Source organism: Rousettus aegyptiacus, unplaced genomic scaffold (assembly GCF_014176215.1).
Source record: "Rousettus aegyptiacus isolate mRouAeg1 unplaced genomic scaffold, mRouAeg1.p scaffold_m13_p_3, whole genome shotgun sequence".
In the NCBI taxonomy this organism is placed as follows: Eukaryota; Metazoa; Chordata; class Mammalia; order Chiroptera; family Pteropodidae; genus Rousettus; species Rousettus aegyptiacus.
In genome coordinates this window covers 164,666,197-164,693,502 of record NW_023416306.1, presented here as the reverse complement: position 1 = coordinate 164,693,502, position 27,306 = coordinate 164,666,197, and the positions used below count along the sequence as shown (strand labels likewise).

General features: G+C 57.9%; 1 protein-coding gene across 4 annotated transcripts in view; it reads left to right on the top strand.

The window, feature by feature from the left end:
- CCDC88C (coiled-coil domain containing 88C) overlaps positions 1–27,306 on the top strand; it is a 110,029-nt gene that overhangs the window by 63,160 nt on the left and 19,563 nt on the right. For all 4 annotated transcript variants that reach the window (XM_036238627.1, XM_036238629.1, XM_036238628.1 and 1 more), the window contains 12 exons: positions 3,584–3,730; positions 4,369–4,513; positions 7,391–7,575; positions 12,200–12,337; positions 13,610–14,680; positions 16,458–16,585; positions 17,593–17,734; positions 18,566–18,754; positions 19,858–20,019; positions 21,124–21,401; positions 24,773–24,916; positions 26,735–26,921. In XM_036238627.1, the coding sequence (XP_036094520.1) occupies positions 3,584–3,730; positions 4,369–4,513; positions 7,391–7,575; positions 12,200–12,337; positions 13,610–14,680; positions 16,458–16,585; positions 17,593–17,734; positions 18,566–18,754; positions 19,858–20,019; positions 21,124–21,401; positions 24,773–24,916; positions 26,735–26,921 (2,916 nt within the window). The remainder of the gene's footprint in view (positions 1–3,583; positions 3,731–4,368; positions 4,514–7,390; positions 7,576–12,199; positions 12,338–13,609; positions 14,681–16,457; positions 16,586–17,592; positions 17,735–18,565; positions 18,755–19,857; positions 20,020–21,123; positions 21,402–24,772; positions 24,917–26,734; positions 26,922–27,306) is intronic.

Genomic DNA, 27,306 nt, shown 5'->3' with positions numbered 1-27,306 from the left:
TCGCAAGAGAAATGGTGTTTCTGTGGGAGATGTTTACTTGGGCAGGCAGTGCCACACATGGGTTTGCAGACACTTTGCAGCCGGGCTGGCCGAGGACCTGGGCCTGGTCCGTGGAGTCCAGGCCACAACAGAGAATGCGTGACAAGTCTTCTCGGAGGCCCGCAGCGTCAGGGCTCAGAGAACAGAGAGGACAGGTCCTTTGGAGCAGTTACAGCAGCCTGCAAGCCGTCTGCGGACCTGCCCTCCGCCCTGTGTGGCAGAGGCTTTCTGCGTGGACCCCAAGCCCCCGAGGGCAGGGGCTGGGTCTTTCTTGACGGCATGCCTGGTGTCTGCCACCCACAAGACACTCGGTGACCACCGCACAAGTAAAAACCTGTTGCTCAACAGTGAAAAGACTTGCAATCTGGGGAAACGGACGGGGAGAATTCATGAGTTTTTGTCACCTTTGGAATGGTGACACTGGGCGTGATGAGCAGCAGAGCAGAGAGAGGAGCATGGTTATCACGTTCATGCTGGCTCACGTTTGTGGGCACCGTGGTGCCCGGGACACTCGTCTAGGTGCAGAAGGAGCAGCAGGCAACCCACTGCCCCCCCCCCAGCCCCCGAGAGCCTGTGCAAGCTGAGAGTCACGTAAATGCACGTCATGAAGGGGAGAGAGCGTTAGTGCCACGTGGGAGGAGAAGGTAAAGGACCAGGGGTTCAAGGCAAGGGCAAGGCCAGTTTTCGTATTGATGAACACTAATTTCCACGTTTTGTTTTCGAACTTCTGGCAGCTTCTCTGTGGCTCCTAGTCTGGTTTACATAAGGGTTAAAACAACAAGAAGAGAGAGGCCGAGGCACAGGCATGCGTCCCTAGGTACAGCGGGGAGCGGGGGCACTGGCTGGCCCTTGACTTCCCTTTGCAAACAGTCATCTCACCTCACGGCTGCCGGGGCACAGGGGTTGCTGTCCAGAGGGCCCCAGGGGTGCAGGGCAGAGGCAGAGAGACGGCCTGGAAGTCCCGGCAGCACAGGGCAGATGCGCAGGTGCCACGTGCATTCTGGGCACCGCGAAGGCAGGGTGGGCCTTGCCTCTGCTCCTCTGGGAGGTGGGTAGCCTCCTGGGCAGTGCTTGCTTCAAAACAGTCTGCTCGGAGTCGCAGGACCCAGTCGCCCTCATCGGAAGAGGCCACCGGGCTGGCTCTTTGTTGCCCTGGGCACCTTACAGATGTACCAGACGCCGCGGTCCTGAGCACAGCAGGAAGGGACCGGTGTTTCGTTGACCTCCTCGCCCTTGTTTGGCACTTTGGGGTCCGGATGCAGCCCTGAGAGTGGGTGTCTATTGTTTGGTGGGTGCTTGCTGAGAGCTGGGTCCTGGACCGTGGTGATGGCGGCCAGCTCACTTGCTGGGCCTCAGGTGCCAGCCCAGAGTACTTCTCGTGGCAGGAGCCCGTTTGCCCGTTCCTGGTTGCCACGTCCCCGTCACGGTGGCATGTTGGCAGTGGCAGCTCGGGCTACTTGGGGATCAGCCATCAGGCCTGGCCTGTGACTTCCTGAAAGCCGTTCACTGGGCTGGGTCAGGCCTTTAAATGGCCTCCCAGGTCTGCGGGGGCAGGCCGGCTGTGGGCAGCTGCCAGAGGTCCGGAGTGGGCTCCACCCGACTCCAGGCAGAGCCCGCGGCCAGCCATGGGACTCGGGAGCAGCCTCTTAGGGCGTGGTCTCTCGCTTCCAAGGTGGCAGGCTGTGCGAGGCAAGTTAGATATTTCTGTTGCGCAACATATGGTGGAGGTTGATACGTCCAGAAAATTGAGACAAATTTGAACAGTAGCTAGAAATCACCCCGCTCTGTGCTGTTTTCTGCTCCTGGACACTCGTCTGTCCTGGCCTGTGTCCAGGCCCTTGAGGGCCACCTGACATGCCACCTGTGGGTCCCCCTTACGTCATGCGTTACTGAACACTTACGTGAGGCCCACAGAGCAGAAGCGGAACAGTCGTGCCCTGTGCCTGCATGGGTCAGGGGAGGACAGGCCAGCTTGCTGTTGCCTCACAGCCCAGGCCGCTCCGGGAGCCCAAGTATCTGACCCAGCGACAGACGGGGTGGAGTTGCAGTCACTTCTCTCAGGGGACAACTCAGGCTGAGGGGGCACCCTGTGAGTGCAGCAATACTGGGAACACTGGGGGGTGGACTGGCCGGGGCGCAAGGGGAGAGCAGTGGGCAGTGGCCAGAGAGGGAGGGCCAGGCCGCCTTGCTTCTGGAACACAGGTCTTGAGCTCTTTGACTCAGGTTCATGCCCCAGCTTCATAACGCTTGCTGGCTTTGTGACTTTGGGCTCATTCCCTAGTTTGCCCAGGGCAGCCTGCTCACCTGTAGGAAGGGACTTCCTGCCTCCTCCTCAGGGCTGTCGTGAGGAGTGCGTGTGGCGGGGGTGGGGAGCGCCTGCTTCAGGGCCAGCCGCAGAGGGCAGGGGACGGCAGATGCAGGCACCCAGGTGAATCCAGTCTCCGTGGCTAAAGCTTTCGTGGCTGCCAGGCTTTGATCAGAGCCGTGACCGCTGACTGGAAGGTGCTCAGTTCTCCTTGGCTGGACTTGGATCTGGCCCTTACAGGGAAGATGAATGTATGCTGGGTCAGCAGAGCCACCGGCTCAGCTCGCGGGCGTCAGAACCCGTGCGTGGGACAAGCCCTGGCCAACTGCCCACTGAGAGAAACACAGGTTCCCGTGTGTGCGCGTTTGCGAACGGAAGGCGTTCCAGGGAGACGCAGTCCCCCAGCATACCAGGTGGCGCTGGAGGACTCCTGGGAAGAGGGGAATCAGGGAGCCCCTTAATCAGAGATGTGGTGAATAGGCTGGACCCCTCCCCGTGTGTGCTGGGCGCCTGGGGCAGAGCGAGAGCCCAGTGGGCCCTTCGCCCAGCAGGCGCCCAGAAGGGACCAGCCATTCTGTTCTGCAGCCGGCCTGTGCCTGACCCACAGTCAGCCCGCAGTGCTTACTTGTGGAATTCACATTTACTTGTGACTTAACTGTCAAAGAGTTCTCATTTCCATGACGCTGCCAAGAACTGTTGTTCTAGCAGCGTGTGTGTAAACTGTTCAGGCAGGACCTGTGTGTTGAACGGAGGCCGGTCCAGAGAGCCGTTTTTCCCCAGGACCCAGGGTCAGTGGAATGTTGCATTGAGAAGGCTAGACTCAGCCCTGGAACCCAGGACAGACTCCCAGCCCCACCCCTTCCTCGCTGAGGAAATAGCTCAGCGACATGTCCCATATCTGTCCGCAGGGTCCACTCACCCAGCCAGGCAAGGTTATAAGTGTCAAACACTTTCACACCTTGGCAAGCATGAAGCAGACACTGAGGAAGGGTTTCCTTCCCAAATTTAAATGTTTCCTCGGTTCGTGGATCTTTTCTTTCTCCGTGGAGAACATCCACGTGGTCTGGCCTGGTGAGAAAGGCTCAGGCGCTAAAAGGTGGAGACGACGCCCCGCGGCGGGAGCCTCGTCTCGCGGCTGCGGGTTTTGGTCCAGTGCGGGAAGAGCATTGATCTGAGCACACTGTCGCTGTGAACCGGCGGCTTAATCTGATGGTTCTCGTGTGTGTTTTCGCTGACCAGGAGCTGAGAGAAGATAACATCGTCTTGATCGAAACCAAGTCCATGCTGGAGGAGCAGCTGACCGCGGCCCGGGCCCGGGGCGATAAGGTTCACGAGCTGGAGAAGGAGAACCTGCAGCTGAAATCCAAGCTCCACGACCTGGAATTGGTATGACGAGCTGTGGTCGCCACGTGTAGAACAGATCGGGGCAGTTTCAGGCGGATGCTGTGCCCGTCTCTGATTTTCAGCTACTGGGTTAGGCGCTGCTGCCGACAGTGACTCGCTAACGGCGGAGAGTCGCTAAGCTCCGCGGGCTCGAGGGGGCACCACTGAATTCCCACAAAATATGTAGGACTTGATTGACTGCTGGGTTGCCTTCCTATAAGGATGGATGGATGTGGGTGTCTGGCGCAAGCAGGGTGTTTGCTGGCGTTTATGGTGGGTTGAATCGTAATTTATGAGTCTCTACAGCCTTTTCGAGCCTGCTCTAGGGCCACGGACGTGCCCGTCATCACAGTGCTTGCTTTCAGGCCCTGTACCATGTGCCACTTGGTGCAGACACCACTCAGAGCCCTCGGTCGCTTCATCCCCTAGGGCACTGGGCCAGCACGTCGTTCAGTGGTGTAACTCCCGGTGTTGGAGTCCCGTCTGTACAGCTGTGTGTGTGTGTGTGTGCGTGCGTGTTCTGAAGCGAGCAGGCACACGGAGGTCCTGCATCCCAGGGAGTGAGGGGAGAAGCACGGGGGCCGGGTCTCGTCCAGAGGGTGCCCCGGCCGCATCCTCACCCCTTCCCCCTCCTGCACTAGGACCGGGACACAGACAAGAAGCGCATCGAGGAGCTGCTGGAAGAAAACATGGTCCTCGAGATCGCACAGAAGCAGAGCATGAACGAGTCCGCCCACCTTGGCTGGGAGCTGGAGCAGCTGTCCAAGAATGCGGACCTGTCAGACGGTAGGCAGCCCCGGCGCCCCGGGCCAGCCTGGCCGCGGCTTCTGCCTCACCCGGGGAGCTGAGCCCTTGGCTCGGGATCGCATGTGGCAGCCCGTCCTCACTCCACGTAAACAGAATTGCCTGCAAGAGCCATTTGGAACGGTTCCGTTGCAGTTCTCCCCAAGGAGAACATGAGGGGTCTGGCAGCCTTGATGTCAGGACATGAAATACAAATTAAGTGTTGCCAGGTTTCTCAGTTCCCATATGGACGTTCCCCGGAGCTTCCAGATTACGGCATGCTGACACCCAGAGGACGTCTTAGACCTCTCTGTGGATGATTGAAAGCTCTGGATGGCAGGAGAGGTCCCCAGTGGTACTAATCCCCGCTATAAATGTACCCTGGGCATCAGTTCCTCTGTTCATTTGCATAATTGGGCAAGATGGATGCAGCCTGTTCTCTGTCGCCCGGGGTGGGGGCTGCTAAGTGGCCGCTTCTCACAGGACCCAGGCCCCTTCCTCTCCCTCCTGCGCTCACGCCCCTGCCCAGCGCCCGGACGAGGTGTCGAGTCAGCCAGGGAAAAGTGGGTGGGGCAGCAGTCAGCAGCGCAGCAGGAAGCCCGCGCGCCCGGCAAACAATGGCCAGTTCCTGTGGTCAGAAATAGCACGCGTGCACCTGAGAGTGCAAGTCACTGTTTACCCAAGCTGCGGGTCAGGGGGGCTCCAGGCTGGTTTGGGGGTGCTTTTTCAAACATCCCTGAGCAAACTGGAAAGGCTGTTGAAAGCAGCCATATATTTCTTTTTTTTGCGGGGTGGCAGGGGGTGAGTCTCATCAGTTTTGAACCTAAAGTTGGTTTGTTGAACTATTAACCTGTGTGAGAAGATAGTTCTGTCTGTGGTTTGATGGGGGTGCCAGAGGTAGGATTCCAGCTCCTAGAGTTCAGGTCCACCTGGGGGGACGCTGCCCTCTGGTGGAGCGGAGGAGTGGTGCAGGCTGCCTAGGACCCTCTCAGACCAAATGTGTTTCTGTTAGAGACCAGGGTGGCCCATGGGGTTGGGAAGCCTCAGTCATTCAGACTGCGCAGTCCAGTTTGTGAGCCCTTTCAGGGTCAGTGACCACGACTTGTTCTTGGCGTTCCCAGGTTCCAGGGCTTAGCTGGCAGGAACGAGCGGAGCCTGATGTACCTTCACACGTGTGGTGTGGTGGCTTCTCGAATCAGAAAGGCTTGGCTTAAATAAAGTCCTGGCACCCCCACTTGTAGGCTAGCCGACCTCTTTTAAACCTCGTTTGCAAAGTGGGGGTGCTGAAGCCACCTCACAGGATTGCTGCGCATATCCAGTGAGGAGACCCATGAAGCATTATACTGCGCCTGGCCCACGGGCCACCGATAAAGGATGGCTGTTCCTATTGCCCTTGTCTTACTAAAATATGTCCCCTTACTCTCGTTGCTTGGGGTGCTGGTGAGCAGAGCACCCGGTAAAGAACCATCGGTTGTTTTCGTAATAAACTGTTGTGTCCGTAACAGTCTCTGAGGCGCTGGCTTTTACGGAAGAGGAAATGAGGCTGGTAATCAGCTCCATTGTTTGGCTTGGAGAACCTGCGGATTTATTCTCCGTGATTACAGAGTTTCAGGGCGAGAGAATGAACCGCCTGGAAGTGGGTGGTGCTGATGGTCGCAGAACAGGGCGGCTGCATTGAGTGCCACAGAACTGTGCACTTAACAGTGGCCGATTTATGTATATTTTACCACGATTTACATGTTATTTTTTAAATGAACGCTGCAGAGGTACCATCCGAATGATCACAGGTGTGAGTTAGTGGGGTTTTGGTTCCGGTTAGTGTCACTTGCAGCAGAGTGAGGATGGAGCCCTCCCTTGTGTGTTCGCATGTTGAGAGCACGTGTGTGTGTGCGCGCGCGTCAGCGGGGTGGGTGTCGGGCCCGGTGGCCCACCCACTCTGCTGCTGCAGGGCATTGTCACGCGGGGTCTTCAGGACGTTCTGGCTCCTGGAGTCTGTGCAGCTCTCCTTGGTGGAAGATAAGTCAGAGCAGGGGATGCGGACGCCTTTTTGTCCTCATGGTCATCAGAGGAGTGAAACACACATTTTGGTGCCGGCTCGATGTGCCGGCTGTGAGAGCCGCCCCTACACGGGCCTCTAGCCCCCGGGTGAAGACTAAGGAGCAGGTGGGGTGCTGCCGTTTCAGCCACACGTTGTGATCAGGCTGCCGGGGCCGAGTACGTGGCACCGATGGGGGCCAGGGGCGGCCGTTCCTCTCCGCTCTCCGCTCCCCCTTTCTGTTCGTGTCCGAGCTGTTTAAAAGCGAAGTAGATCATCCGCCTTTTCCTGTCTTTCGCTTATGTTTTCATCTCACTTAGAATTGTCAAAGCCGTTTTCATGTACTGTCTCCTTCTTTTTTCAACATACTTCTGAAATGGCAGCATGAGATCGCTTCCCAAAGGACCCGGGCCGGTGATGGCAAGTGCTGGGCATACGTGCCCCTCAGGCTCTGCCCCCGCCCAGCGGCGCCACTGAGACTCTCATTCCTCAGACCTGGCACCGAAAGTGTCACTGTTCACCATCTCTGTTGGTCTCCAAAATCCGTGACTTGTACAGTCAAGTCAGCAGCTTAGTTTTCAAAAAAAAATAAAATGGTTCCACCAGTGATGCAGTCTTAACTTTTCATCAGCTCCTCCACGATCACTTTCTCTGTAAGCTCCGGGCTGCTCCCCTCACAGACCCCACCACTGCCTGAGGGACCCTCGGGTCAGGAAGGCCCCCAGCAGACCCATGGGAGTCCCTTCCAGGCCCCCCAAAGGTAGGGCAGGGGCCGATGGCCGTCTCGGGCCTAGGGCAGAGGGCGTCATCGAGGCCCTTGGGCTCTGACCGACTTCGCACTTCAGCCTCCAGGAAGTCGTTCGTGTTCGAGCTGAATGAATGTGCCTCCAGCCGCATCCTGAAGCTGGAGAAGGAGAACCAGAGCCTGCAGAGCACAGTCCAGGGGCTGCGGGATGCGTCCTTGGCGCTGGAGGAGAGCGGCCTCAAGTGCGGGGAGCTGGAGAAGGAGAACCAGCAGCTCAGCAAGAAGGTAACCCCGCAGGGGCGGTGTCCCCCTCCCCAGCCCCTGCGTGGACCATGTCCAGTCCTCCTCCCCAGCCTCCGCGTGGACTGTGCCCGAGGGCAGGGCGCAGTCGCTGTCGGCGAGGACGCAGCTGGGGGAAACTCAGGACCCAGTGCATCTGCAGAGAGGGTCAGGAGTAGAGAGTCGCGAGCCAGCATGCCTTGTCCCTACGCCAGTTCCGGACACGACTGACCTCTGTGCACCTCGTCTTCACCTGGGGAATGGGGTTACTGATGCCCGCACCTGATCGGGGCTCTGAGGATTGTATGCGTTAGGGGAGGTTAAAGGTCTGGCATAGTAAGCGCTTAACGAAAAGAGCAGAGCGGGGTTAAAGGTGCAGGCGGGGCGTGGGGAGAGGAGTGGTGCGTGTGTGCGCACGTGTGTGTGCGCGTGTCTGTGTGTGTGCACGCGTGTTCACTGGGGGACCGTTTTAGGCCCTGCCGGTGGTGAAACAGGACCAGCGCTCCCTGCTTCTTCCTGGTTTACGGGACGGGGAAGGACAGACGGCTGAACCGTGTTCGCCTTCAGGGCGCTCCTGGGCCTTCCCAGTAGCACGGTGGAACCCAGACATCCGGAGGGCAGGCGGAGGCTTCCAAACAAGTCTGCGTCCTGTGGGTCCAAGGACCCCATTCACGTGGGGGATGCAGTCCCGGGGCCGGCAGGGCCGTCGAGAGGCCGGGGACAGCTCCGTGTCTCACAGGGCACCAGGACTCAGCCGCACTGCGGACGGCACAGTTGCATTGTGGGCTCTGCGCACACCTTTACCGGTGGCCAGACTCCGCCTGAGGACGAGGGCGAGCGCACTCTGGCCTGCTGACCAGCATGCAGGACCGGTGCTTTCGGTGTCTGGGTGTGTCCCAACCTGCTCGTGAGCCCTGCCAGCATCCTTTGTGGAGGCTGCACTGGGGTCGGAGGGACATGAGCTGTAAGCAGGGGACCTGGGCTCTGCTGGTCCCGGCTCTTCGGTGCTACATCTCTGGGTGAGGCTTGGGACAGCCCCCTTCGTCAGTGAAGTGGTTTCTCCAGTCCGCTGTGGGACCTCTCAGGCTTGGCCACTCGCTCTTCCTGTCCCTTTGACGCGTTGTGTGCCTTGCAGCAGGTGCGCTGCCAAATAGTTCGTCCTTTCTTTGCGAGACAATGGAAATCTCTCGTCTCGTGCCATGTCTCTCAGAGCAGAGTAGCAGGAGGAAAGCGACTAGACGGTTTGGGGTTTTTACATTCATGTGGGCTTGGCACAGGAAGTGTCTTTATAAAGGGCAGTTCAACTTTGGCCAAGAGAAAAAAGAATTGACCTTTAGAAAAATGGGAGCCTCTTGACTCTGCGGGCCCTCGTGGGTCTGCCGCAGACTGCAGCGTAACCTCTCTGGCCTAGAGGTGACCGCCGATGCCCACCCGCCCCCGCGGTCCACTGCAGCCCCCCTCCACACAGACGGGACTGGCGGTGGGTGCTGCCTACACCCATGACCCCTTAGCTCCTGTGTCTGGGGTCCCCCCTCCTGCCTCCGCCGGATCGGTTCCCTGGGGGGACACCCGCCGTCTCCTGCCACAGTCCCGGGAGGCGTGTTTTGGCAGAGACCTCGGTAGAAGGGAGGGGCCGCAGTCGCCGGACCAGAGCTGCCCTACATCCAGGGCCAGGAGCCCCGGGAAGGCGGCCCTTCCGCCGGCCGGAGCTGCTGCTCCGTGCCCTGCTCGGCCCGCCCGGGGCCTGGCGGGATCGTCTCGACCCGGCAGGGGTGGTTTTGCTTTGTCCCCCAGAGCCGGGCACATATGCGGAATGGGTGCTAAGTCTCGGCCACCAGCTGAGCACCTCCGGGGACGTGGCCCTGTCACTTTTCCTGGGGCGAGGACACGCACAGCCTCGGGTTACGCCCAGACAGTGCAGTCCTCCTGGGAAGTGTCCGCGAAGGGGGGCGAGGGTCAGCGAGGACGCAGCGGTCTCGGGGCTCAGACCCCCTGGCGCCAGCCCGGCTCTCCCAGCACCCCCGGCGTAGCCCCGGCTGCAGGCTCGCTTCGATCCGAGGTGTCGGTAGAAACCATTGTTCCCCGAAGTTAGCGTCCTTCCTGCTAACCCATGACACTGGTGTGGCCTGAGAGAAGGCACTGTCCCCCCCGCCGCCCCACGCCCCGTGTCCGACTTGGCGTTGATACTGTCAGAGTTCCTTCCTTGAGCCAAGAAGTAAAGAATCGTGACTTTCAGGGGAAGAGGGACAGCCTTTCGGGCCCTGTCATGAGAAGGCAGGAACAGCCCAGTGGCCGAGAGGCAGGTCCCTGGCACCCGTGAGCCCCGGGGACCTAGAGCCTCACCATGTGCGCCCTCAGCCGAGCCTGGCTCCTCAAGAGAGGATGGGAAACTCGGGCCAGAAGGCCCGTGGCCAGCGAGCTCGCCCCAGGGGGGCTGGGCCCCTCTGGGGACAGACAGGAGTAGGCACTCGGGGTCGACAGCGAAAAGAACCAGAAAAGGAAAACTGGGGGTGATGGGGACGAGGCGGCTCCCGCAGTGCTGGGCGGGACATGGGGAGTCACGTCTTCGGAAAAGAAGCAACAACAGTCAGAAATGCAAACGGGGGGTGGAATCACGGTCCTTCCTCTGGGAGGGGAGCAGCGAGGGCGAGGCATTAACAGTGAGTCAGGTGGGGGTGAGTTGGGGCCCGGGGAGGGGGCAGGGAGCACATACACCGCAGGCCCCGACTGAGTGAGAGCAGGGCTGGGGCCGGCCCACGCGCGCGGGTCCCAGCTCCGCTCGTCCCCCCTGTGGGGCGCCGGGCACGTCGCTGAGCCCCGCGCCGTCTCCGTGTGATGGCCGGTGACAGCCGCTCGTGGCTTTCCTCCTCGCGGCCACTCAGATGTGGGCGCTGGCGACAGAGGACAGCCCTGCCTCCCCGCTGGTCCCAGGCCTTGAGCTAGGAAGGGCCTCCTGAGGGAGGGGAAGAGAGAGACTCTCCCTTTGGAGAAAGACTCAGCCACACGGCGCATCGTAGTACATCGTCCTGTAGGCCCTGGCCGGGCAAGGCTTCCCCTTCCCGGGGTCCCCGAGTCGGCGCCGGGGCGTGACGCGCCGACAGTGTGATGTGCAAACCTGAGCGTGAGCTCTGGGCCTGACCCCACCACTGCTGGGGAGTAGCTGGCCCGGCTGCTTGCCCTGCAGGAGGCTTCAGACAGCGCACAGACCTGTGAGGCGGGAAGGCGGGCGGCCCCTCGCCCTTGGAGAAGTAAGCGAAGCCGGCGTTCAAGCCGTGACCCTTCTGGGGGCTCTGGGAGCCTACCGGTGCCAGGCCCCAACCCAGACAGGCGAACAGAGCGGGCTCTAAGTCCTGGCTGCTCGCTGGACATTTCGGGGTCCTACCCCCCAGAGATGCTAATCAGTGGCCTGAAGTCTGGGATCTTTCATACTTTGTGAACCGTCTGACCTTTGATCTTGGAGACCAATGTTTTAGTTTTAGAGCTGTTGTTCTGAACCAGCAGCGTCAAGGGCACAAGTCCAGATGCAGATTCTTGCGCCCAGACCGAGCGGGTCAGAAGCCTTGGGGGCCCGGCACCCAGCACTCACAGCGGGGCGGGGTGGGCGGGTGTCAGCCTTGACACACCCTCTGCCTGCGGGCCGTGTGCTGAGCACTTCACAGTGACGGGGGCTTGCGGGGCTTGCGGCCATGCCTGCCGCTGGCCTAGCGTCAGTCACGGAAACTCGCTCGGGTCCATTGCTAGCAGGGAGGAACCAGACTGAACCTTTGTCCCTCCGACGCCGGAGTCAGTGCCACTTCGCCAACTCCTGTCCTAGACGACAGTGAGTTTGGCGCCAGTGGGGAGGGGCAGCAGCTGCCTTGAAGCCCTCGCAGTGCATACAGCAGCTCGGGCCTCACCTGGGAGCCAGATGTCAGGTCCGCCCTGCACCTGCGGAGTCTCGATCTGCGCTTGTCACGTCGTCTGGGTGCTAGGCACAAAGCGTGAGAAGCACGCGTCTAGGTCGTTCACGTTTGTAGGAGGGTTGGCTGGTGGATCCAGGCAGAAGAGCTTGGTGTCAGTGAGGTGACTGGCCATTCGTCTAGGCAAGATGAAATGTGGTCCGGTCTGGGGCAGGCAGGCGGGGAGCAGCATGGGGAGAGAGGACAAGACTTGGGGACAGATTTAGTTGGAGGGTGAGAGGCAGGAGGAGCATCAGAAGACCACTCTGAGCAGCCGAGTGAATAGGAATGTCACGGAGCAACCAAGCAAAGTCCCTGCGGGGCACCGAGGGGTGGCGGCTGGTGGCCCCGGGGCCGGTGGTCTGATCCTTAGGAGAGTGGACAAGGCCTGAGATGGAAGCACGTGACCCGGGGGTGGTCGAGCGTGTGGCACTGAGGGTGAGCGGAAGTGGGCTGGGAGGGAGGCTGACCTCTCGTTGCCCATGACCCTTCCTTCCACCTCGAGCTAGAAGTGCAGATCGCGGGCGAAGAGTCGATGGTCAGAGGTGGGGAAGGTCGCTACAGACGTTTTTATCCTTGAGAAAAGGCCTGTTAAAGTATTCCGTGGGGCTGACGGGTTTTTAATTGGTTTTAAAACATAGTTCAGTTTGTGGAACTGACTTCCGTGTGTGCTGGGGCTTTCGACTCTGCAGATAGAGAAGTTACAGGCCCAGCTGGAGAGAGAGAAGCAGAGCAACCAGGATTTGGAGACGCTCAGCGAGGAGCTGATCAAAGAGAAAGAACAGCTGCAGAGTGACATGGAGACCATGAAGGCCGACAGAGCCAGGCAGGTGGGTGCCTCCGGAGCCAGCGCGTCCCCCGGGAGCCCCGCCTGCGGGAAGGGAGTCCGGCACCGTAGCCGTTCCCTGGCAAGTTAGTAGTCATGAGCAGGTTCTCAGTTACCTCGCTTAGCTGCAGCTCAGACCGGCAGTAGGGAACAGGGCGGGTTTTATCTCCCAGGAGACATTGGAAACCTCATGTCTGCTGGTCATGACTTGGAGGAGAGAGGAGGTGCTTCTGGCATGTCATGGGTGGAAGCCAAGGATGCTCCGATACACACGACCCCTGCGGGGCAAAGAATGATCCAGCCCAGACATCCAGTGTCACACTGAGGACCCTGGCAAACCGGCGGGGTTTATTCGCCTCACACGGGAAGAAGCCCCGGGGTAGACAGTCCAGTGGCGGGCAGTGGCTTGGCGATGCCGTCCAGGAGCCAGGCGTCTTTCTTCCCGCTCCGCTAGTCGTAGCAGTGGCTGCTGCATGGCCCCAAAGAATGGGTAGGGGCAGAGGGACAGCCTCCCCAGGACCCCGTCAGCACCTCATTGGCCAGACCCGACACGTGACTACCTCTGGCTGCAAAGGAAGCTGCGTGTCAATTATTTGAGCTTTTCAGTCTCTCTAGAGCAGAGAAAGGGGGTTGGGATGGTGCTACGTGTGGTGAAAAGGTAAGTGGGGACCCCACCCAAGCTAGAGGCAGAACAACAGGCGGCAAGCAGGGTGATTTCAGACGCGTGCTTTTAAGGGAATAAACATGGTGGCCACAGAGAGATTCCTGCTGGGCGCAGGGCACTCAGGGTTGTGGTGCAGGGCTTCGCTGAGGAGCTGACACTCTGCCCGAGCCCCGAAGGACGAGAAGGAGCCCGAGAGGCTGAGGCTGGGCCTGGAGGGTGGTGAGTATTCACAGCAGCGGGAGGACCACGTGTAGTGTCCGCAGGAAGAGAAGGGCACAGGGAGAGTCCACAGAGGCGGGCGGCCAGCTCGCGAGGGTCCTACCGACCAGGGTAAAAGTACCAAGGGAAATCACCCTGTTTTAAGTGAGGGGGAGGCGCGGTTTCTGCTTCTGAGTCATCCTGGCTGCTTCGAATGTGTTTTGACTTGAGTTGTCTCAGCGGGACTCCCCGTGCCCTTCACCTCGTGTCCCCTGAGGCTTCTGCGTAATGTTGGGACTTCTTTCAGGTGCACAGTGGGGTGGCATTCAAAGCCTACACTTCAGTCCCCCAGTTTGGGCCCAAATCACTGAAATACGTTTGTGCAGCCTGTGTCGTTCCCATTTTTTGCCACAGATCAAGGATCTTGAACAAGAAAAGGATCATCTCAACCAAGCCATGTGGTCGCTGCGGGAGAGGTCGCAGGTCGGCAGCGAGGCCCGCGCCAAGGACGTCGAGAAGGAGAACAAAGTCCTGCACCAGACGGTGACGGAGACCAGCAGCAAGCTGAGCAAGCTGGAGTTCGAGAAGCAGCAGCTGCACAGGGACCTCGAGCAGGTGAAGGAGAAGGCGGGGCGGGCGGAGGAGCTGGAGAAGGAGCTGCACCGGCTGGAGAAGGAGAACGAGACGCTGGCCGCGAAGGTCACCTCCCTGAAGGCGGCCTCCGAGAAGGTGGACGCCCTGGAGCACGAGAGCCGGGGCCTGGCGCTGGAGAACCGGAAGCTGAGGAAGTCCCTGGACACGCTGCAGAACGTGGCGGTGCAGCTCCAGGGGCTGGAGCAGGACAACAAGCAGCTGGACGAGGAGAACCGGGAGCTGCGCAGGCTGGTGGAGACCATGCGCTTCACCGGCGCCAAGGTGGCGCAGATCGAGAGGGAGAACCGGGAGCTCGAGCGGGAGAAGGAGGAGCTGAGGAAAAACGTGGAGCTGCTGAAGGCCCTGGGCAAGAAGTCGGAGCGCCTGGAGCTCAGCTACCAGAGCGCGAGCGCCGAGAACCTGCGGCTGCAGCAGAGCCTGGAGAGCAGCGGGCAGAAGGCGCAGGCGCTGCAGCGGGAGCTCGGGGAGCTGGAGGCGGAAAACCAGGCGCTGCAGCGGGACCGGGAGGCCCTGCGGCTCGCCAGCAAGCAGCTGGAGCGGTTCGAGGCGGACAGGAAGGCCCTGGAGCAGGAGGCGGCCCAGCTGGAGAAGGACAAGAAGCTGCTGGAGAAGGAGGTGAAGCGGCTGTGGCAGCAGGTGGAGCTCAAGGACGTGGTGCTGGACGACAGCGCCGCCAAGCTGTCCGCCGCCGAGAGGGACTGCCGCGCCCTGGACAAGGAGCTGGCCCGCTGCCGGGACGCGGCCAGCAGGCTGCGGGAGCTCGAGAAGGACAACCGGGACCTCACCAAGCAAGTCACCATGCACACGAGGACGCTGACGACCCTGAGGGAGGTGAGCCGGGTGACGCAGCCGCTCGGCGGGGAGCGGCCGGCGGGGTGGGCGGAACGGAAGTGACACTGTGCGTCCGCCTTGAATGCTCTTCCCTGACCCTGACAGGATAACGCTCAAAGGCGTGAGGGACCCAGTGAAAATCCCCCGTGACCGCCTCGCTGCCCAGAGATGGCCGCTGGTGGCCGTTTGGCTCGTTTCAGTCCATCGCTACCCCGCGCTCGTGTGCACACGCTTAGCAGCCTGCTCTCTGCGTCCTGACCCTATTCTGTTTTTCACTTTTAATGCATTTTTTTAGTACGTTAAACAGGTTTCAAGTGACAGCTTTTTAACAGCTACTTCTAAATTCCATAGACTTACTGTGGCTATGCTTTGGACACTTAGGTCGTTTCCCGTTCTGTCCCGCTGTTTTCAGTAACGCTGGACATTCTTACACATGTATGCTTTCGCAGATATATTTCCGTTTTCTTCAGAGATAGTCCTAGAAGTGGGATTTACAGCATCAGAAGGTGTGAACGTGTCACAGTTTCTTGGTGCACATGTGTTCTCCTTCCTGGTACTTTCGTGGGGCCAGCTGAGTATCCCTCCAGTGTGTCGGAGGGTGAAACCCTGCTCTAGTCAGCGACTTTGGCGTCCGAATGGCCCAGCACTGAGGCTGAGTCTCCAGCATTCATCGCGGCTGTTCCCAGGTGGACTCAGGCACCTGGCTGCTTCCATCCTGTGCCGTGGCCATCCCACAGTGGGCTCCTCTTCTGGCTCCTCTGCAGGTAGCGGGTGGACAAGGAAGAGAGTGAGTGAGAAGGAGCACATGTCACTTGGTCACACAGCCACACCTGTGTTCCAGCCGTGTGCCAAGGAAGAAAAGGGAACAGGTCTGAACGCAGAGCGTTCTCCGCAGGCAGAAGGGTGTGCGGGGGAGAGGTACAGAACGCAAACACGGCCCGCAGTCCCTGCCTCAAGTGTGGGCAGGTTATGCCACAGTACCAGACAGCCCAGGAGTCGTCAGGCTTGCCTCTCACGCACAGGAGTCCTGGTGACTCTCCTGGGAGCCTGTCCTCTGCATTGTGACTCAGCAGTGCATGGCGCTCTGATCTTATGGCTCCACCATCTCAGCACGAGGTTTAGGCGGTTACCATGGCGAGGGACACTAGCTCTTCCATATGCTGCAGCCGGGAAGCGACACATCACTCCCGCACACGGCCCATTGGTCACAACTGGCCACTGCTGTCACACTGCTGCTGCAGGCCGTAGAACGTGGTGGGTGTAGACATGCACGCGAACAGCTGTGTCGGCAAGCAGGCTACCTGGAGAGCTACGGGTCGGCGTGGAAGTAAAGTGGACTGGGCCGAGCGCATCGCCTAAACGATTAGATCAACAACACTTTTGAAAAGCAAATCAAAATCAGGCTTTAAAATTAAATCTTTCTCTTCTTTGTATACTTTTTTCCCGTCTGTCCCAAGTTCCCTGCATCGAGCATGTAATTACTCCGTAGAAAAGGTCGGGATCCTGGTGCTCCGAACACGTTTGGACGTCCTCGGAGCACGTTGGGTCCATCCCGACACAGTACCAAGTGTTGTCTTCACGGCGCCAGGGCGTGGAGAAGCGTGTTCCTCCCTGGTCTTTGGAGGACGTCCCCGTCAAACCACCTTCATCCGCGCTCGCGACACCCCAGTCGTGACGTGGGAGACCGTCGCCAGCCTCGAGAAGGACCTGTGGCCGGCCCGGCCGGCCGCTTCCTCTGGGCTCCCATCCCACACTCGTCCTCTCACTGTCCCTGTAGGACCTGGTGCTGGAGAAGCTGAAGAGCCAGCAGCTGACTGGCGAGCTGGACAAACTGAGCCAGGAGCTGGAGAAGGTCGGCCTCTCCAAGGAGCTGCTGCTGCAGGACGACCCCAGCGGCGACGACAGGTGAGGACTCGCGCCCCTGCGCGGCCCACACCCGCGGCCCACGTGCGCCGTGTCCTCGGCTCCGGAGCCGCGTTGACACCTGGCCGCCGAGGGCCTGTTGGCGTTCACGTTCCAGGCCTTGCTGGAGATTCCCAGGAAGGAGCGGAAGGAAATTCTTTTGTCCGATAAAAAGGCGTCTTATGTTTTTCTCTAAATAGACTTTAGAGTCGTTTTAGGTTCGCAACGAAATGGAGGGGAAGGTGCCTACCACGTGCATAGCCTCCCCCCACGCTCGGCATCCCCCTCGGGGGTGGTACATATGTACATTACAGCGAATTTCATGCCCAAAGTCTATAGTTTGCATTACGGTTCACTCTTGACGTTGCACATCCTCGTGGGTTTGGACACGTATCATGGCACGTGTCCATCCTTGTAGTATCGTAGAATATCGTCGCTGCCCTAAGAGTTCTCTGTTCCGTCTATTTATTTCTTTCTCCCCTACTCCAGCCATTTAATTTTTTAAAATTAAAAAATTAACTGTTGCTGTAATTAACTATTGCAGGCTTTGCCTGCAGTGCTTTTTTAAATGACTTATTTTTCAAAGAATTCAGTGTCTTAGACTTTTTTTGGACTTGTACCTGACAGGTCAGTCCACATCTTGATAACGTAATACCCTTTCAGTGTGGCGAACAGGCCATGCGAACTTACCACTCAGCACTGTGACCTTGGGCAAATTGCTTAACCTCTCTGAGACTCAGTTTCCCCCTCTGTGAGAGGGCCGTGATAATGCCTCCCTAAGATGATGGCTGTAAAGCTACGTAGTGCTTCTGGTTCGAATACGTCGTAGGCATATTGACACTGGGAGTCCTGGGAAAGGCTCTGTGTAGACGGTTATTGGCTCCTGGACCAAAAGTGCAGGGTGCCGGAGGAAACCGGCTTAGTGGAGGGCAGGTGTGTGGCAGCAGGGAGACTGGGAGCTTTGGGTAGAAAATGCAGACAAATGATACTCTTACGTCTGTATTTTTCAGAAAATACAAGATTTTAGAGGGCAGAAATGAATCAACTTTAAAAACGACACTAGCCATGAAAGAAGAAAAGATTGCGTTCTTAGAAGCGCAGATGGAAGAGAAAGCCAGCCTGAATCACCAGTTACAGAACGAGCTCCAGGTGGTAAGCGCTGGCCCGTGGGCGACGAGCTTGGGGTCTTGGCTGTGAGGTCCCCGCCTCACCCTTTCCAGCCCCTCAGCTGGGTAGCAGAGGGGCAGCCTAGATGCCCACTTCCTAGAGCAGGTGAGGATGAGCTGCAGACTTCTGCGGGAGCTCCATCAGAATCATCCATGTCAGGGCTGCACAGAACCAGAGAGTGGCGTAGAGGCCAGAGAGAAGGCAGCGGCTCAGAGCAGCACCGAGTCTGCTCGCTGGGCGAGGTCTGGGGCACCGAGAAGGACCCATGTGAACTCGTGGGTGTCAGGCACCCAACAGGCCTACAGAGGCTCACGGGTACCCTCAGACGGGACAGACACAGGCACACAGGGGCTCATAAGGATGTGGGATGTGCACGTCTCCTCTTAGCACACACGAGCTCTCCACAGATGTGCGCAGGTACTCGTCCATCCCTCCTCTTTGAATCCTTGGCACGCCTCTTGGCTGCGTGATGGGTGAGGAATCAGGGCAAAGCTGTTCTAGAGCTGGAAGGGGCTTTATAACATCACCTGGTCCACATTCCCGGGCTTGCCTTGGCACATGGCCAAGGCTCAGGGAAGTGAGAAGACTTGCCACAGGGCTAAAGTCGGGACTGAGGCAGGATGGGGTTGCAGGTTACCACCGCTCCTGTGCACCCCCCAGCTCCCAAAAGCAAGAGCTGAGTGTCTGGCTTGTCATGTGCCCGTCCCGGGTGAGGCGCGGGGTTTGGTGTGGAGCCGTCCTCTGGCCACTGACAGCGGACTCCGAGCTGGCCTCTCCCCGCCCCACATCTGCTTTCATGGCCCCTGTACCCCACAGCTGCAGAAGGAGTGTGAGAACCTCAGGCAGAACCAGGGAGAGGGGAAGCACCTGCAGAACTCTTTCAAACAGCCTGCGGGGACGTTGGTTGCTGGTCACCAAGGAAGGGAGAGCTGGGGGCCGAGCCACAAGGAAGCCACCATGGAGCTGCTGCGCGTGAAGGACCGGGCCATCGAGCTGGAGCGCGATGTGAGTTGGCTGCCCCGGCCAGAGTTGCCCAGAGAGAGGCCTTCCTGTTCAAATGGTCCCGGTGACGGAATCCCGGTGACGGAACGCCATCACTGTAAAGGACACAGGATGTCAGAATCTGTTGAGAGTTATTCAGATCTAGTTGGGCGCTTCTTGAGTTGTCCTGGCAAATCCTATCAGCTCCTTTGCATTTGCGGCCCCTTTAGCGTTTCCAGCACCGAGGAGCATATTCATATTTTCTCGTGGTGACTTGCAGTCTGTCTGCCCATCAGACTCGGCCTGTGGCGTATTTCCATAGCGGCGTGTGTCTGTGCTCTGTACAGGGGTCAACAAACCACGGCCTGCCGCCCGCTTCTGTGTTGTGTGCAGTTGCCTCCCCAGCACCGGAGGGGCTGAGTGGTTGGGACAGAGATCACGTGGCCGGCACACCCCAAAATATTTACTGTGTGACCCTTTACAGAAGACAGTTTGCCAGTGCATGTCTAAGCCCCTGGGTTTATTGGACACTCCCAGCAACTGCATGAAATAGATAGTGATGGTTTTCATTTGACAGATGAGAAAGCTGAGGCAGGGTTTACGAGACTTGACTGGAGTCCCGTGCTAGTAAGGTAACCCACGTGTCCTGGCCCCTGGCCCCGTTGGTGACATGTTCTGCGAGGCCTTTACCAGCCTTGTGGACCACCTCATTCTACCTGCCATCACTCCTGAGTAGGGTGAGGCTGTGGCCGCAGGCCTTGACTCCCATCCTGTGCAAGAAGTTCGCAGAAGTACCCTCTCAGGTGTACGACTGAAAACAAAAGCATCAAGGAGAGAGGAGGAGGCAGCCCAAACCCCAGCCTGCCCTTGCCTCGCACTCGGCACTCAGGTTCCGTGCGGAATCCCCCTTAGGTGCATTCTTTGTTGTCTTGAAAGCACGTAACCCCCCCAAATAGTTATCTTTTTCCAATTCTGTTGATTATGTTTTCCAAGAGGGACAATGTTAACTCCTCTCACTGGCGGACCCTGGCTTCGGCCCCCAAAGCATAGACTCTCGAGGGCTCCTTACGACTCAGGTACCATGTATCAGGCCAGCGTCTGATGACCTCGTGCTTCCCACCCCCTAGAACGCAGCTCTGCAGGCTGAGAAGCAGCTGCTCAAGGAACAGCTGCAGCACTTGGAGACCCAGAACGTGGCCTTCAGCAGCCAGATTCTAACCCTGCAGAGACAGAGCGCCTTCCTGCAAGAGCACAACACGACCCTGCAGACCCAGACGGCCAAGCTGCAGGTGAGGGCGCGGGGTGAACACCTGCTCTCCTGGAGCCCAGCCTCCCGCACTCCGGCTCCTCGTAAGAAGCAAGACGGAGGGTGGGAGAGTCGGTGGTCTTGTTGTTTTATTTTTAATAGGCTCGTTGTAAACAGTGGTGTCTAGCCTCGAGATCTTGGAAGGTAGCGATGCTTTACAAGCCATTTTCAGTGACTGAACATGTGGCTGCCCAGGCCAAAAATGTCATTTCCCTGCTTTTGTCTGTTTCCCAAAATCTGTCCCTCAAGGTGTTATTAGGAATGACTTGGGGGAAGACCTGGGACCAACAGAGTTGAGTAGGTTTCTTTCCTGTGGGACCCGGTAGAGCCTCTCTGAGGTGAATTTCTAACCTCCACGAGAGAAGGCTGTCGAAGCATCTAGCAGAGCTGGTGTTCTGGGCTGCAGAGGTTGGGACGGTTTTTATTTATGGCTGATAGGTTGTGGGAAAATGAATTACTTATTAATGCAGTTTCTGAGAAAAGTGCTTGAAAATATGTAACTTATGGGTCAGGGACAATGAACAGGAAACATTTGGCAAAGAGGTTGGGGTTTGTTCTGTTAAACTAGAGTACGGTATTGGCTCGTAGTTCGTTTTTGTTGGGTGGTTGTGGTGATGATTTGGTTTGAATATGAGGGTAATTCTGGCCTTGGAATGAGTTAGGACGGGTTCCCTCTTCAGTTTTCTGGTAGTTTTAGGTGTTGCTGGTTCGGTGTTCTGTAAATATCTTAGGTTACATTGGTAGATAGTGTTGTTCAAGTATTCTATATCCCTGTCGGTTTTCTGTCCACTTCTTTTTTTAGAATAGGTTTTAAAAAGGAGTCAAAGAGGGTACCCAAGGTACCCAGAGAAAGGACATAATTTGCCCCAAAAGGTCACATTTGTGGAGGGGACATGGCACCGAAGCACCATGGGATAGCCCACGTTGGTCCTCAGTCCCCTGGGTTTCGCCTGCCCTGAGGGTCCCTGTTATTTCAGGGTTGCACTTGACCTGCTCTTGGCCCCTCACTGCACTTGGGGACGCTGAGCCCGTGGCTCCCTGGGGCCTGCACACAGAAAGGCAGCCCAGCCCTCCTCCCTCCCTGCAGGTGGAGAATTCCACTCTGAGCTCCCAGAGCGCCTCGCTCACCTCGCAGTACACCCTGCTCCAGAACCAGCAGGCAGCCAAGGAGAGTGAGAACGAGACCCTGCAGAAGCAGCAGGAGCGGCTGACGGCCGCCTACGAGGCCCTGCTGCAGGACCACGAGCACCTGGGCGCGCTGCACGAGCGCCAGTCCGCGGAGTACGAGGCCTTCATCCGCCAGCACAGCTGCCTGAAGACGCTGCACCGGAACCTGGAGCTGGAGCACAAGGAGCTCGGGGAGAGGTGCGTGCACGCCGCCGCTGCCCGGCCGTCGGGTTCCTCCCCGCGATGCGCCCCAACGTGTTTCCTCCACTGCTTCAGGGTCTGGGGCACAGGGAAGTAAATCAAATGTCGCCCTCAGCGGTTTGGAGCTTCTGCAGCTGGAGACTGAGTGGCAGGAGGGTCCCCCAGGGGAGAAGGGGGTATGTGGCTAATCCTGGCTCGGGGAAACCTAGCACTGGCGTTGGGGTCTCTGCTCCCCCAAGGATTCCCGCCCATCTTCTTTTTCTTTCCAAACCAAGAACGAGGAAGAGGAAGTTCACCACAGCTGCTGATGTGGAGTGACATGCTTTACCCTAGATTCCCAGGCATTTTCTTTCACGCCAAAGTCTGGGCTGCTTCTTTTTTTTTTAACCGTTAGTTTTTGAACTCCTCGAATATATAGAAAGTGAACAGAATGGTCCAGTAAAAGCCCTGCGTTCGCATGGCGCGGCTCCAGCAGTTACCAGCATTCCGCCATTCTCGTTTCACCGTTACCTCCCGCTCTCCACCTCCACACTTTTTTTGGTTTTAGGTAACATTGGTGTACATTGAAATGCACAGATCTTAACTCTTGACAAGTCGAGGTTTGGACGGCATTCAGTAGTGATGTTGCCTGAGCTCCTGCCCATAGGTCCTGATCGTCCCAGGCTGCTGGGCAGGAGCGCAGGGCCCAGCGCCTAGGGGTGTGTGATGTGCACGTGACTAACGCAGGCTCTCAAAACACTTGGTGCTGCGTGGGGGAAGCAATTATCCCCTCCCCGTGCTCGTGAGGTGTCCCTGAGATGGCGTTGCCCTTGACTCAGCCTCAGCGAGATGCTAAGCGAATGCCGTCTTCAGCAGGAGCAGCGGAGGTGCAGCGAGCTCCCATTGCAAGGCTCCGGGGGAGTGGCTGAGCCAGCAAAGCCTTGTGGGGGCATCTGGTGCTGCCGCGGATGAGGGCACTCGTTTATTCACCCACCAGGGCTTCCATTTGCCTCCAGCCTTCAGAGGTGCTGAGGCGTCTGCTCCTGTAAGACTCAGCTCCTTCCAGCCAGAATGAGCTGCTTCTGCCTCTTGGCTTTTCCATGTCTCCGTCTTCCCACAGCCCTCCTGTATTCACGTGGCACTTGTCGAACGTCTGCCGTACGTGTGGTACCATGTCTAGACGTGGGAGGGATGCACCCAACTGAGTAACGAGGTGGAGCAAAAAGCGTTCACACAACCCTGAGGCTGGCAGCTAGCATGGTGCTCCCCACTCACCGGGTGCTCGCGTGTCTTTTTAAATACTTTTTTCCAGTTACACTTGACACAGAATGTTATATTAGTTTCAGGGGTACAACATCGTGATCAGACGTTTTCATACCTTACGAAGTGATCACCCCAGTTAGCCTAGTACTACCTGGCACCACACATAGTAGTTATACTATCGAGTATGTTTCCTGTGTTCCACTTTACGTTCCCATGACTGGGTTTGTAACCGCCGATTCGCGCCTCTTAATCTCTTCCCCCTTTCCACCCGCCCTCCAGCCCTGCTCCCGTCTGGCACCCATCTGTTTGTTCTCTGTATCTAGGAGTTTGTTTCTGTTTTGATCGTTTATTTTGATTTTTAGGTTCCACATACAAGTGAAATCACATGGTATTTGTTTTTCTCTGTCTGACCGATGTTACTTAGCATAACATTCTCCGGGTCCATCCATGTCATCACAGATGGCAAGATTTCCCTCTTTCGTGGCTGAGTAACATTCCGTGGTATGTATGTACCACTTCTTTATCCGTTCGTTTATCAGTGGACACTTAGGTCGCTTCCATATCTTCGCTATCGTAAACACTGCTTCATGCAGAACTGCTGAATTACTCAGTATTTTTCGCTGGTTGGACGGGTGGCTGGTGGCCCCTTCCGTCTGCCTGCAGCAGGCCATGGGTTTGGAAGTGACGGTACCTGGGACACCGGGAGATGAAGTCAGACAGTCACTCATTCATTTCCTTACACATATTTGCTGAGTGTCGTGCCTCATACTGGGGATTCGTGGGGAGCCAGCCTCGTCCGCTTCCTGCCCTGTAGCTGGTGGTTACTCACGGTTGCAGATAGGCTCTGATCAGTGCATTTCTCCAAGACTTTGTAGCAGGGAAGCAGGACCCCCATGATCAGCCTGTGGCCCTAATTTGTCGGACCCGGATGACTTTTTCCAGAATTGTTACCCTGGTTGAGAAAGATCACCACCCTGAAAGCCGGGCCGAGCCCCCACTCCCGGCTTTCCGCTTCCCCCGTGGCTAGAGGCTGCACAACTCTGTGTTTTAAGCAGCCGTCTGAGCAGGTTTTCGCGTTTGTCCCTCACATTCTTGGCTCCGTTCAGATGGCACAAGTACTGCTGATAATGGGGGTTGGGGGGTCAGCAGTGGAGGTCTGCAGACAAAGCCTGCAAACCCTGGGACACCAGGTGGTCTCCATCAGACTCAGTTCTCTGACTGCGAAACCCAGGCAGGGCTCTGGAAACGGATCCGCCTGAATGGGAAGGTTGAAAGGTTGTGTGTCACCGCCTTGGGCTTGCAGGAGCTCCTGTGTCATCCAGCAGGCGGGAGCCGCAGCCCGGGGCTGTCGGGGACTCCACACCCTTGTGCTCTGCTGCCCTCCAGGGGCAACTGGTGGTAATCTGGAGAAGAAAGTGAAAGCCCCAACGCTGAGGGGCTGTTGGAAGGGAGGGGAGGGTCTGGGTTGGGGGATCTTGAGGAGCAGGTGTGTATGTGTGTGCACATGTGTGTGCCCGTGTGTAGGCGCGCACGCGCACACGTGTGTGTGTGTGTGTGTGTGTGTGTGTGTATGAACTGGCCTCTGGCGCCTGCTTGGGCCCCACCAGGGCAGCCTCTGGTCCCACAGGCCTGACAGAACGGGGTACGGGTCCCAAGCAGAGGGTGGAGACGGTGGAGGGCTCGCCCAGTCCCAGGTGAGGAAGGATTAGCCGCTGTGTGTGGTGGAATCCAGCTGTTTATTTTGTGGTTTCTTTTCTATCTGTTTGCTTACTGAGCCACCTAGTAACATTTATAACTAACTCCCTAAGAAGAGGGCGTGGAGTCCAGGGAACATGCTCGCGATGTCCCCAGGTGGCTGAAGGAGGAAGGCTGCTTTGACAGGGAATCAAGGGACCATGGAGACAGGTCGCTGGGGAGAAGAGGACCCCCGGCACTGGCCCTGCCATCTCTCCCGGCTGCCGTTCCCCGAGTCTCTGCTGTCCAGCCCGGCTCCCTGCCTATTCTGCAGAGAAGCCGCCAAAAGAATCCCCTTTTCTCCTGGCAGCTTCGCAGTCTCCTGGGGCCTATGTCACCTGTCGGGAGAGAGTCCCCCAACAGGCTCCCAGCGGGTGTGTTCCCCTCCACAGGCACGAGGACATGCTGAGGCACAAGGCGGAGCTGGAGGAGCTAGAGAAGGCCTTGAACGCGGAGCGGGAGGCGCTGCAGCAGGAGCAGAGGACGAATGCCATCACCGCGGGCGAGAACCAGCGGCTGCGGGACGAGCTGGGCAGGTGAGCGCAGGCGGCCCCCGGGCGGCGGCTTCTGCCTTCCCGGGTCCCGGGTTCCGTGCAGACCAGCTCACTCGGCACCTGCCGAGAGAAGGGCCAGCGAGTTTCCTGGTAAATCGTTTGTTTTTACGAAAGCCGGCATGTTCACAGCGGGATGGTAATAAGGTAAAAGGGGTCTCTAGCTGGTGGCCAGGGTGCGAGGGCTCAGGTGTCGTAGTCTAAGTTAGGATAACTTAATCCCCACGCTTGTTACTTGTGGCTGTATCGGGCCTGGGCGCCTTCCTCCCCTGGCGTGAGCCACACCGCGAGCCCGGGGAGGGAATGGCCGGTCAGGGTTATGCACACCTTCCCTGTGTGTGACTTCGCCTCCTTGCTGACGTGGACTCGGACCCCCGAGTCGGTACTCGTGGCCTTTCGTGGACACGCCCAGGGCGGCGAGGCGTTTGAGTTGCCCGACGGGCACTTCGCAGCCGAGGTGGAGGAGGCCTTTGGCCTCTGCCTCGTTTCGGCGCCCTCGCCCTGGTCCACTAGTGCCTGGTTTTCATATTCTTACGCTGTAAGCGCAGGGCCGAGGCTGCGATGCGCCTTGCAGAGGACGCACGTGGGGTCGATAGGCTTCATTCAGGCATGAGTTATGGTGCTGGTGGCTGTGAGTATATTACGTAAGGTGTCTTTAAACAAACCCCCGTAAAATAAGGTATGTCTTGATCAGTCAACAGAAATGTGACCAGAGACTTTCAGGAACCTACACCTAATTTCTCCAGGAACAGTGAGTCTGTATTTGCTAATTCAGTGTTCAAAGTGACTTTATAGAACTTTACTACCTACAAATAATGAGAATCAGCTAAAACTTTATTATCCTTTTTTTTTTTTTTAACTGATGAGGAAACAGGCTTAGAGAGAATATACATGTGGTAGATGAGCTTCATTCAGTTCAAGGTCCGTGCTTCCAGTTAATGGCACAGTCAGGACTTGAATCCAGGTCTCGTCTCATCCCAGAGGCATGACCACACGAAGCCGCTTTCCCCCTACGTCCTCATGTTCATGGCTACCAGGGACTACGCACTTCCGGGCAGGTCAGGATGCGGGCATTGCCGGTGGTAGACCCGATGTTGATGTGGAGAATGCACGCGGCCCAGAGGTCGTCATCTGGGAAGCAGGCCCGGGGCTGCCAGGTCACCCTTGTGTGTGTGCTCCCGTGAGAAGCTGGACAACTGAAAGTGGATGTCGAACTTTAAAATTTTTAAATATTAATCTAATTCATTTTAAAAACAATAGCAAAAACTATGTGGACCAAACAAGACACATCTGTGTCCAGAATGAGTCCATGAGCCTCTGTGATTTGATCTTTCTGATATAAATCTTCCCCCAAGAAACCCCAGCTCTGTGTTAATTATGTCGATCGTGATAATTTTGGGATTTACGTAATACCCCAGCATCTCGCATTTATCTCAGGAGTTGAAATTAGACAGGGATTTGGAACTGGTGAGAAGAGCTGGCGCAAGCGTGGAGTTTTGCAGCAAGAATGTTGTGACAGCAGATGCCTTTTTTCCAAGTGGCAGATGTGCCATAGCCTTAAATGTAAGAGGGATTGTAACAGTGCTGCCCTCTGAAGCTGTGTCCAAACCTACCTGTCCTGCCCTCCCCTACCTGGTGTCAGGGCACCAAGGGTACCCTCCTAGAGCCCCAGCGAACACAGTTTGAAAACCCCTGGCTTTGTTCAGTGCCCCTCATTTACACATGAAAAAACTGAGGCCCAGAGAGGTGGCGCAGCTGGGAAGAGCCTGGCGTGCCCCTCAGCCCCGTGGCTCCCTCCCCCAGGGTCAGCTTCCTGCACCACCAGCTGAAGGAGGAGTACGAGGAGCTGCACGCCCACACCAAGGAGCTGAAAGCCTCGCTGAACAGCTCGCAGCTGGAGCTGAACCGCTGGCAGGCCCGGTTCGACGAGCTCAAGGAGCAGCACCAGAGCATGGACATCTCGCTGACCAAGATGGACAACCACTGCGAGGTGAGGCCTGGGGCTTCGGAGCCTCAGGACCCCGACAGCCTGGGGCTCAGCCAGGTCACAGTGGGTTCTTATGGGCGGTCGTGCTCAAAGACTATGTGCAGGTCACACAGAGGCCGAGGGGAAGCCAGAGGCATCTGAGGGGGACAAGCACCCTGAGGGGCAGAGAACACCTCTCCTCTGACCTTTGCTTTTCGCTGGGCCGGGTCGGGGGCAGTGCACGGAGACCGCCAATGGCGCCGCGTTTCCGTGCTTGGCGGGGCGTTCCGCTCTGTGCCTCTCTGCGTCATCCCGTTCAGGCCTCACGATGATCCCGTGGGCTGGGGTGCCCATCGTCCCTGCCGAGCAGTGCGTTGGAACCTGTCTGCTTGCGACCTTCCCGCTGCAC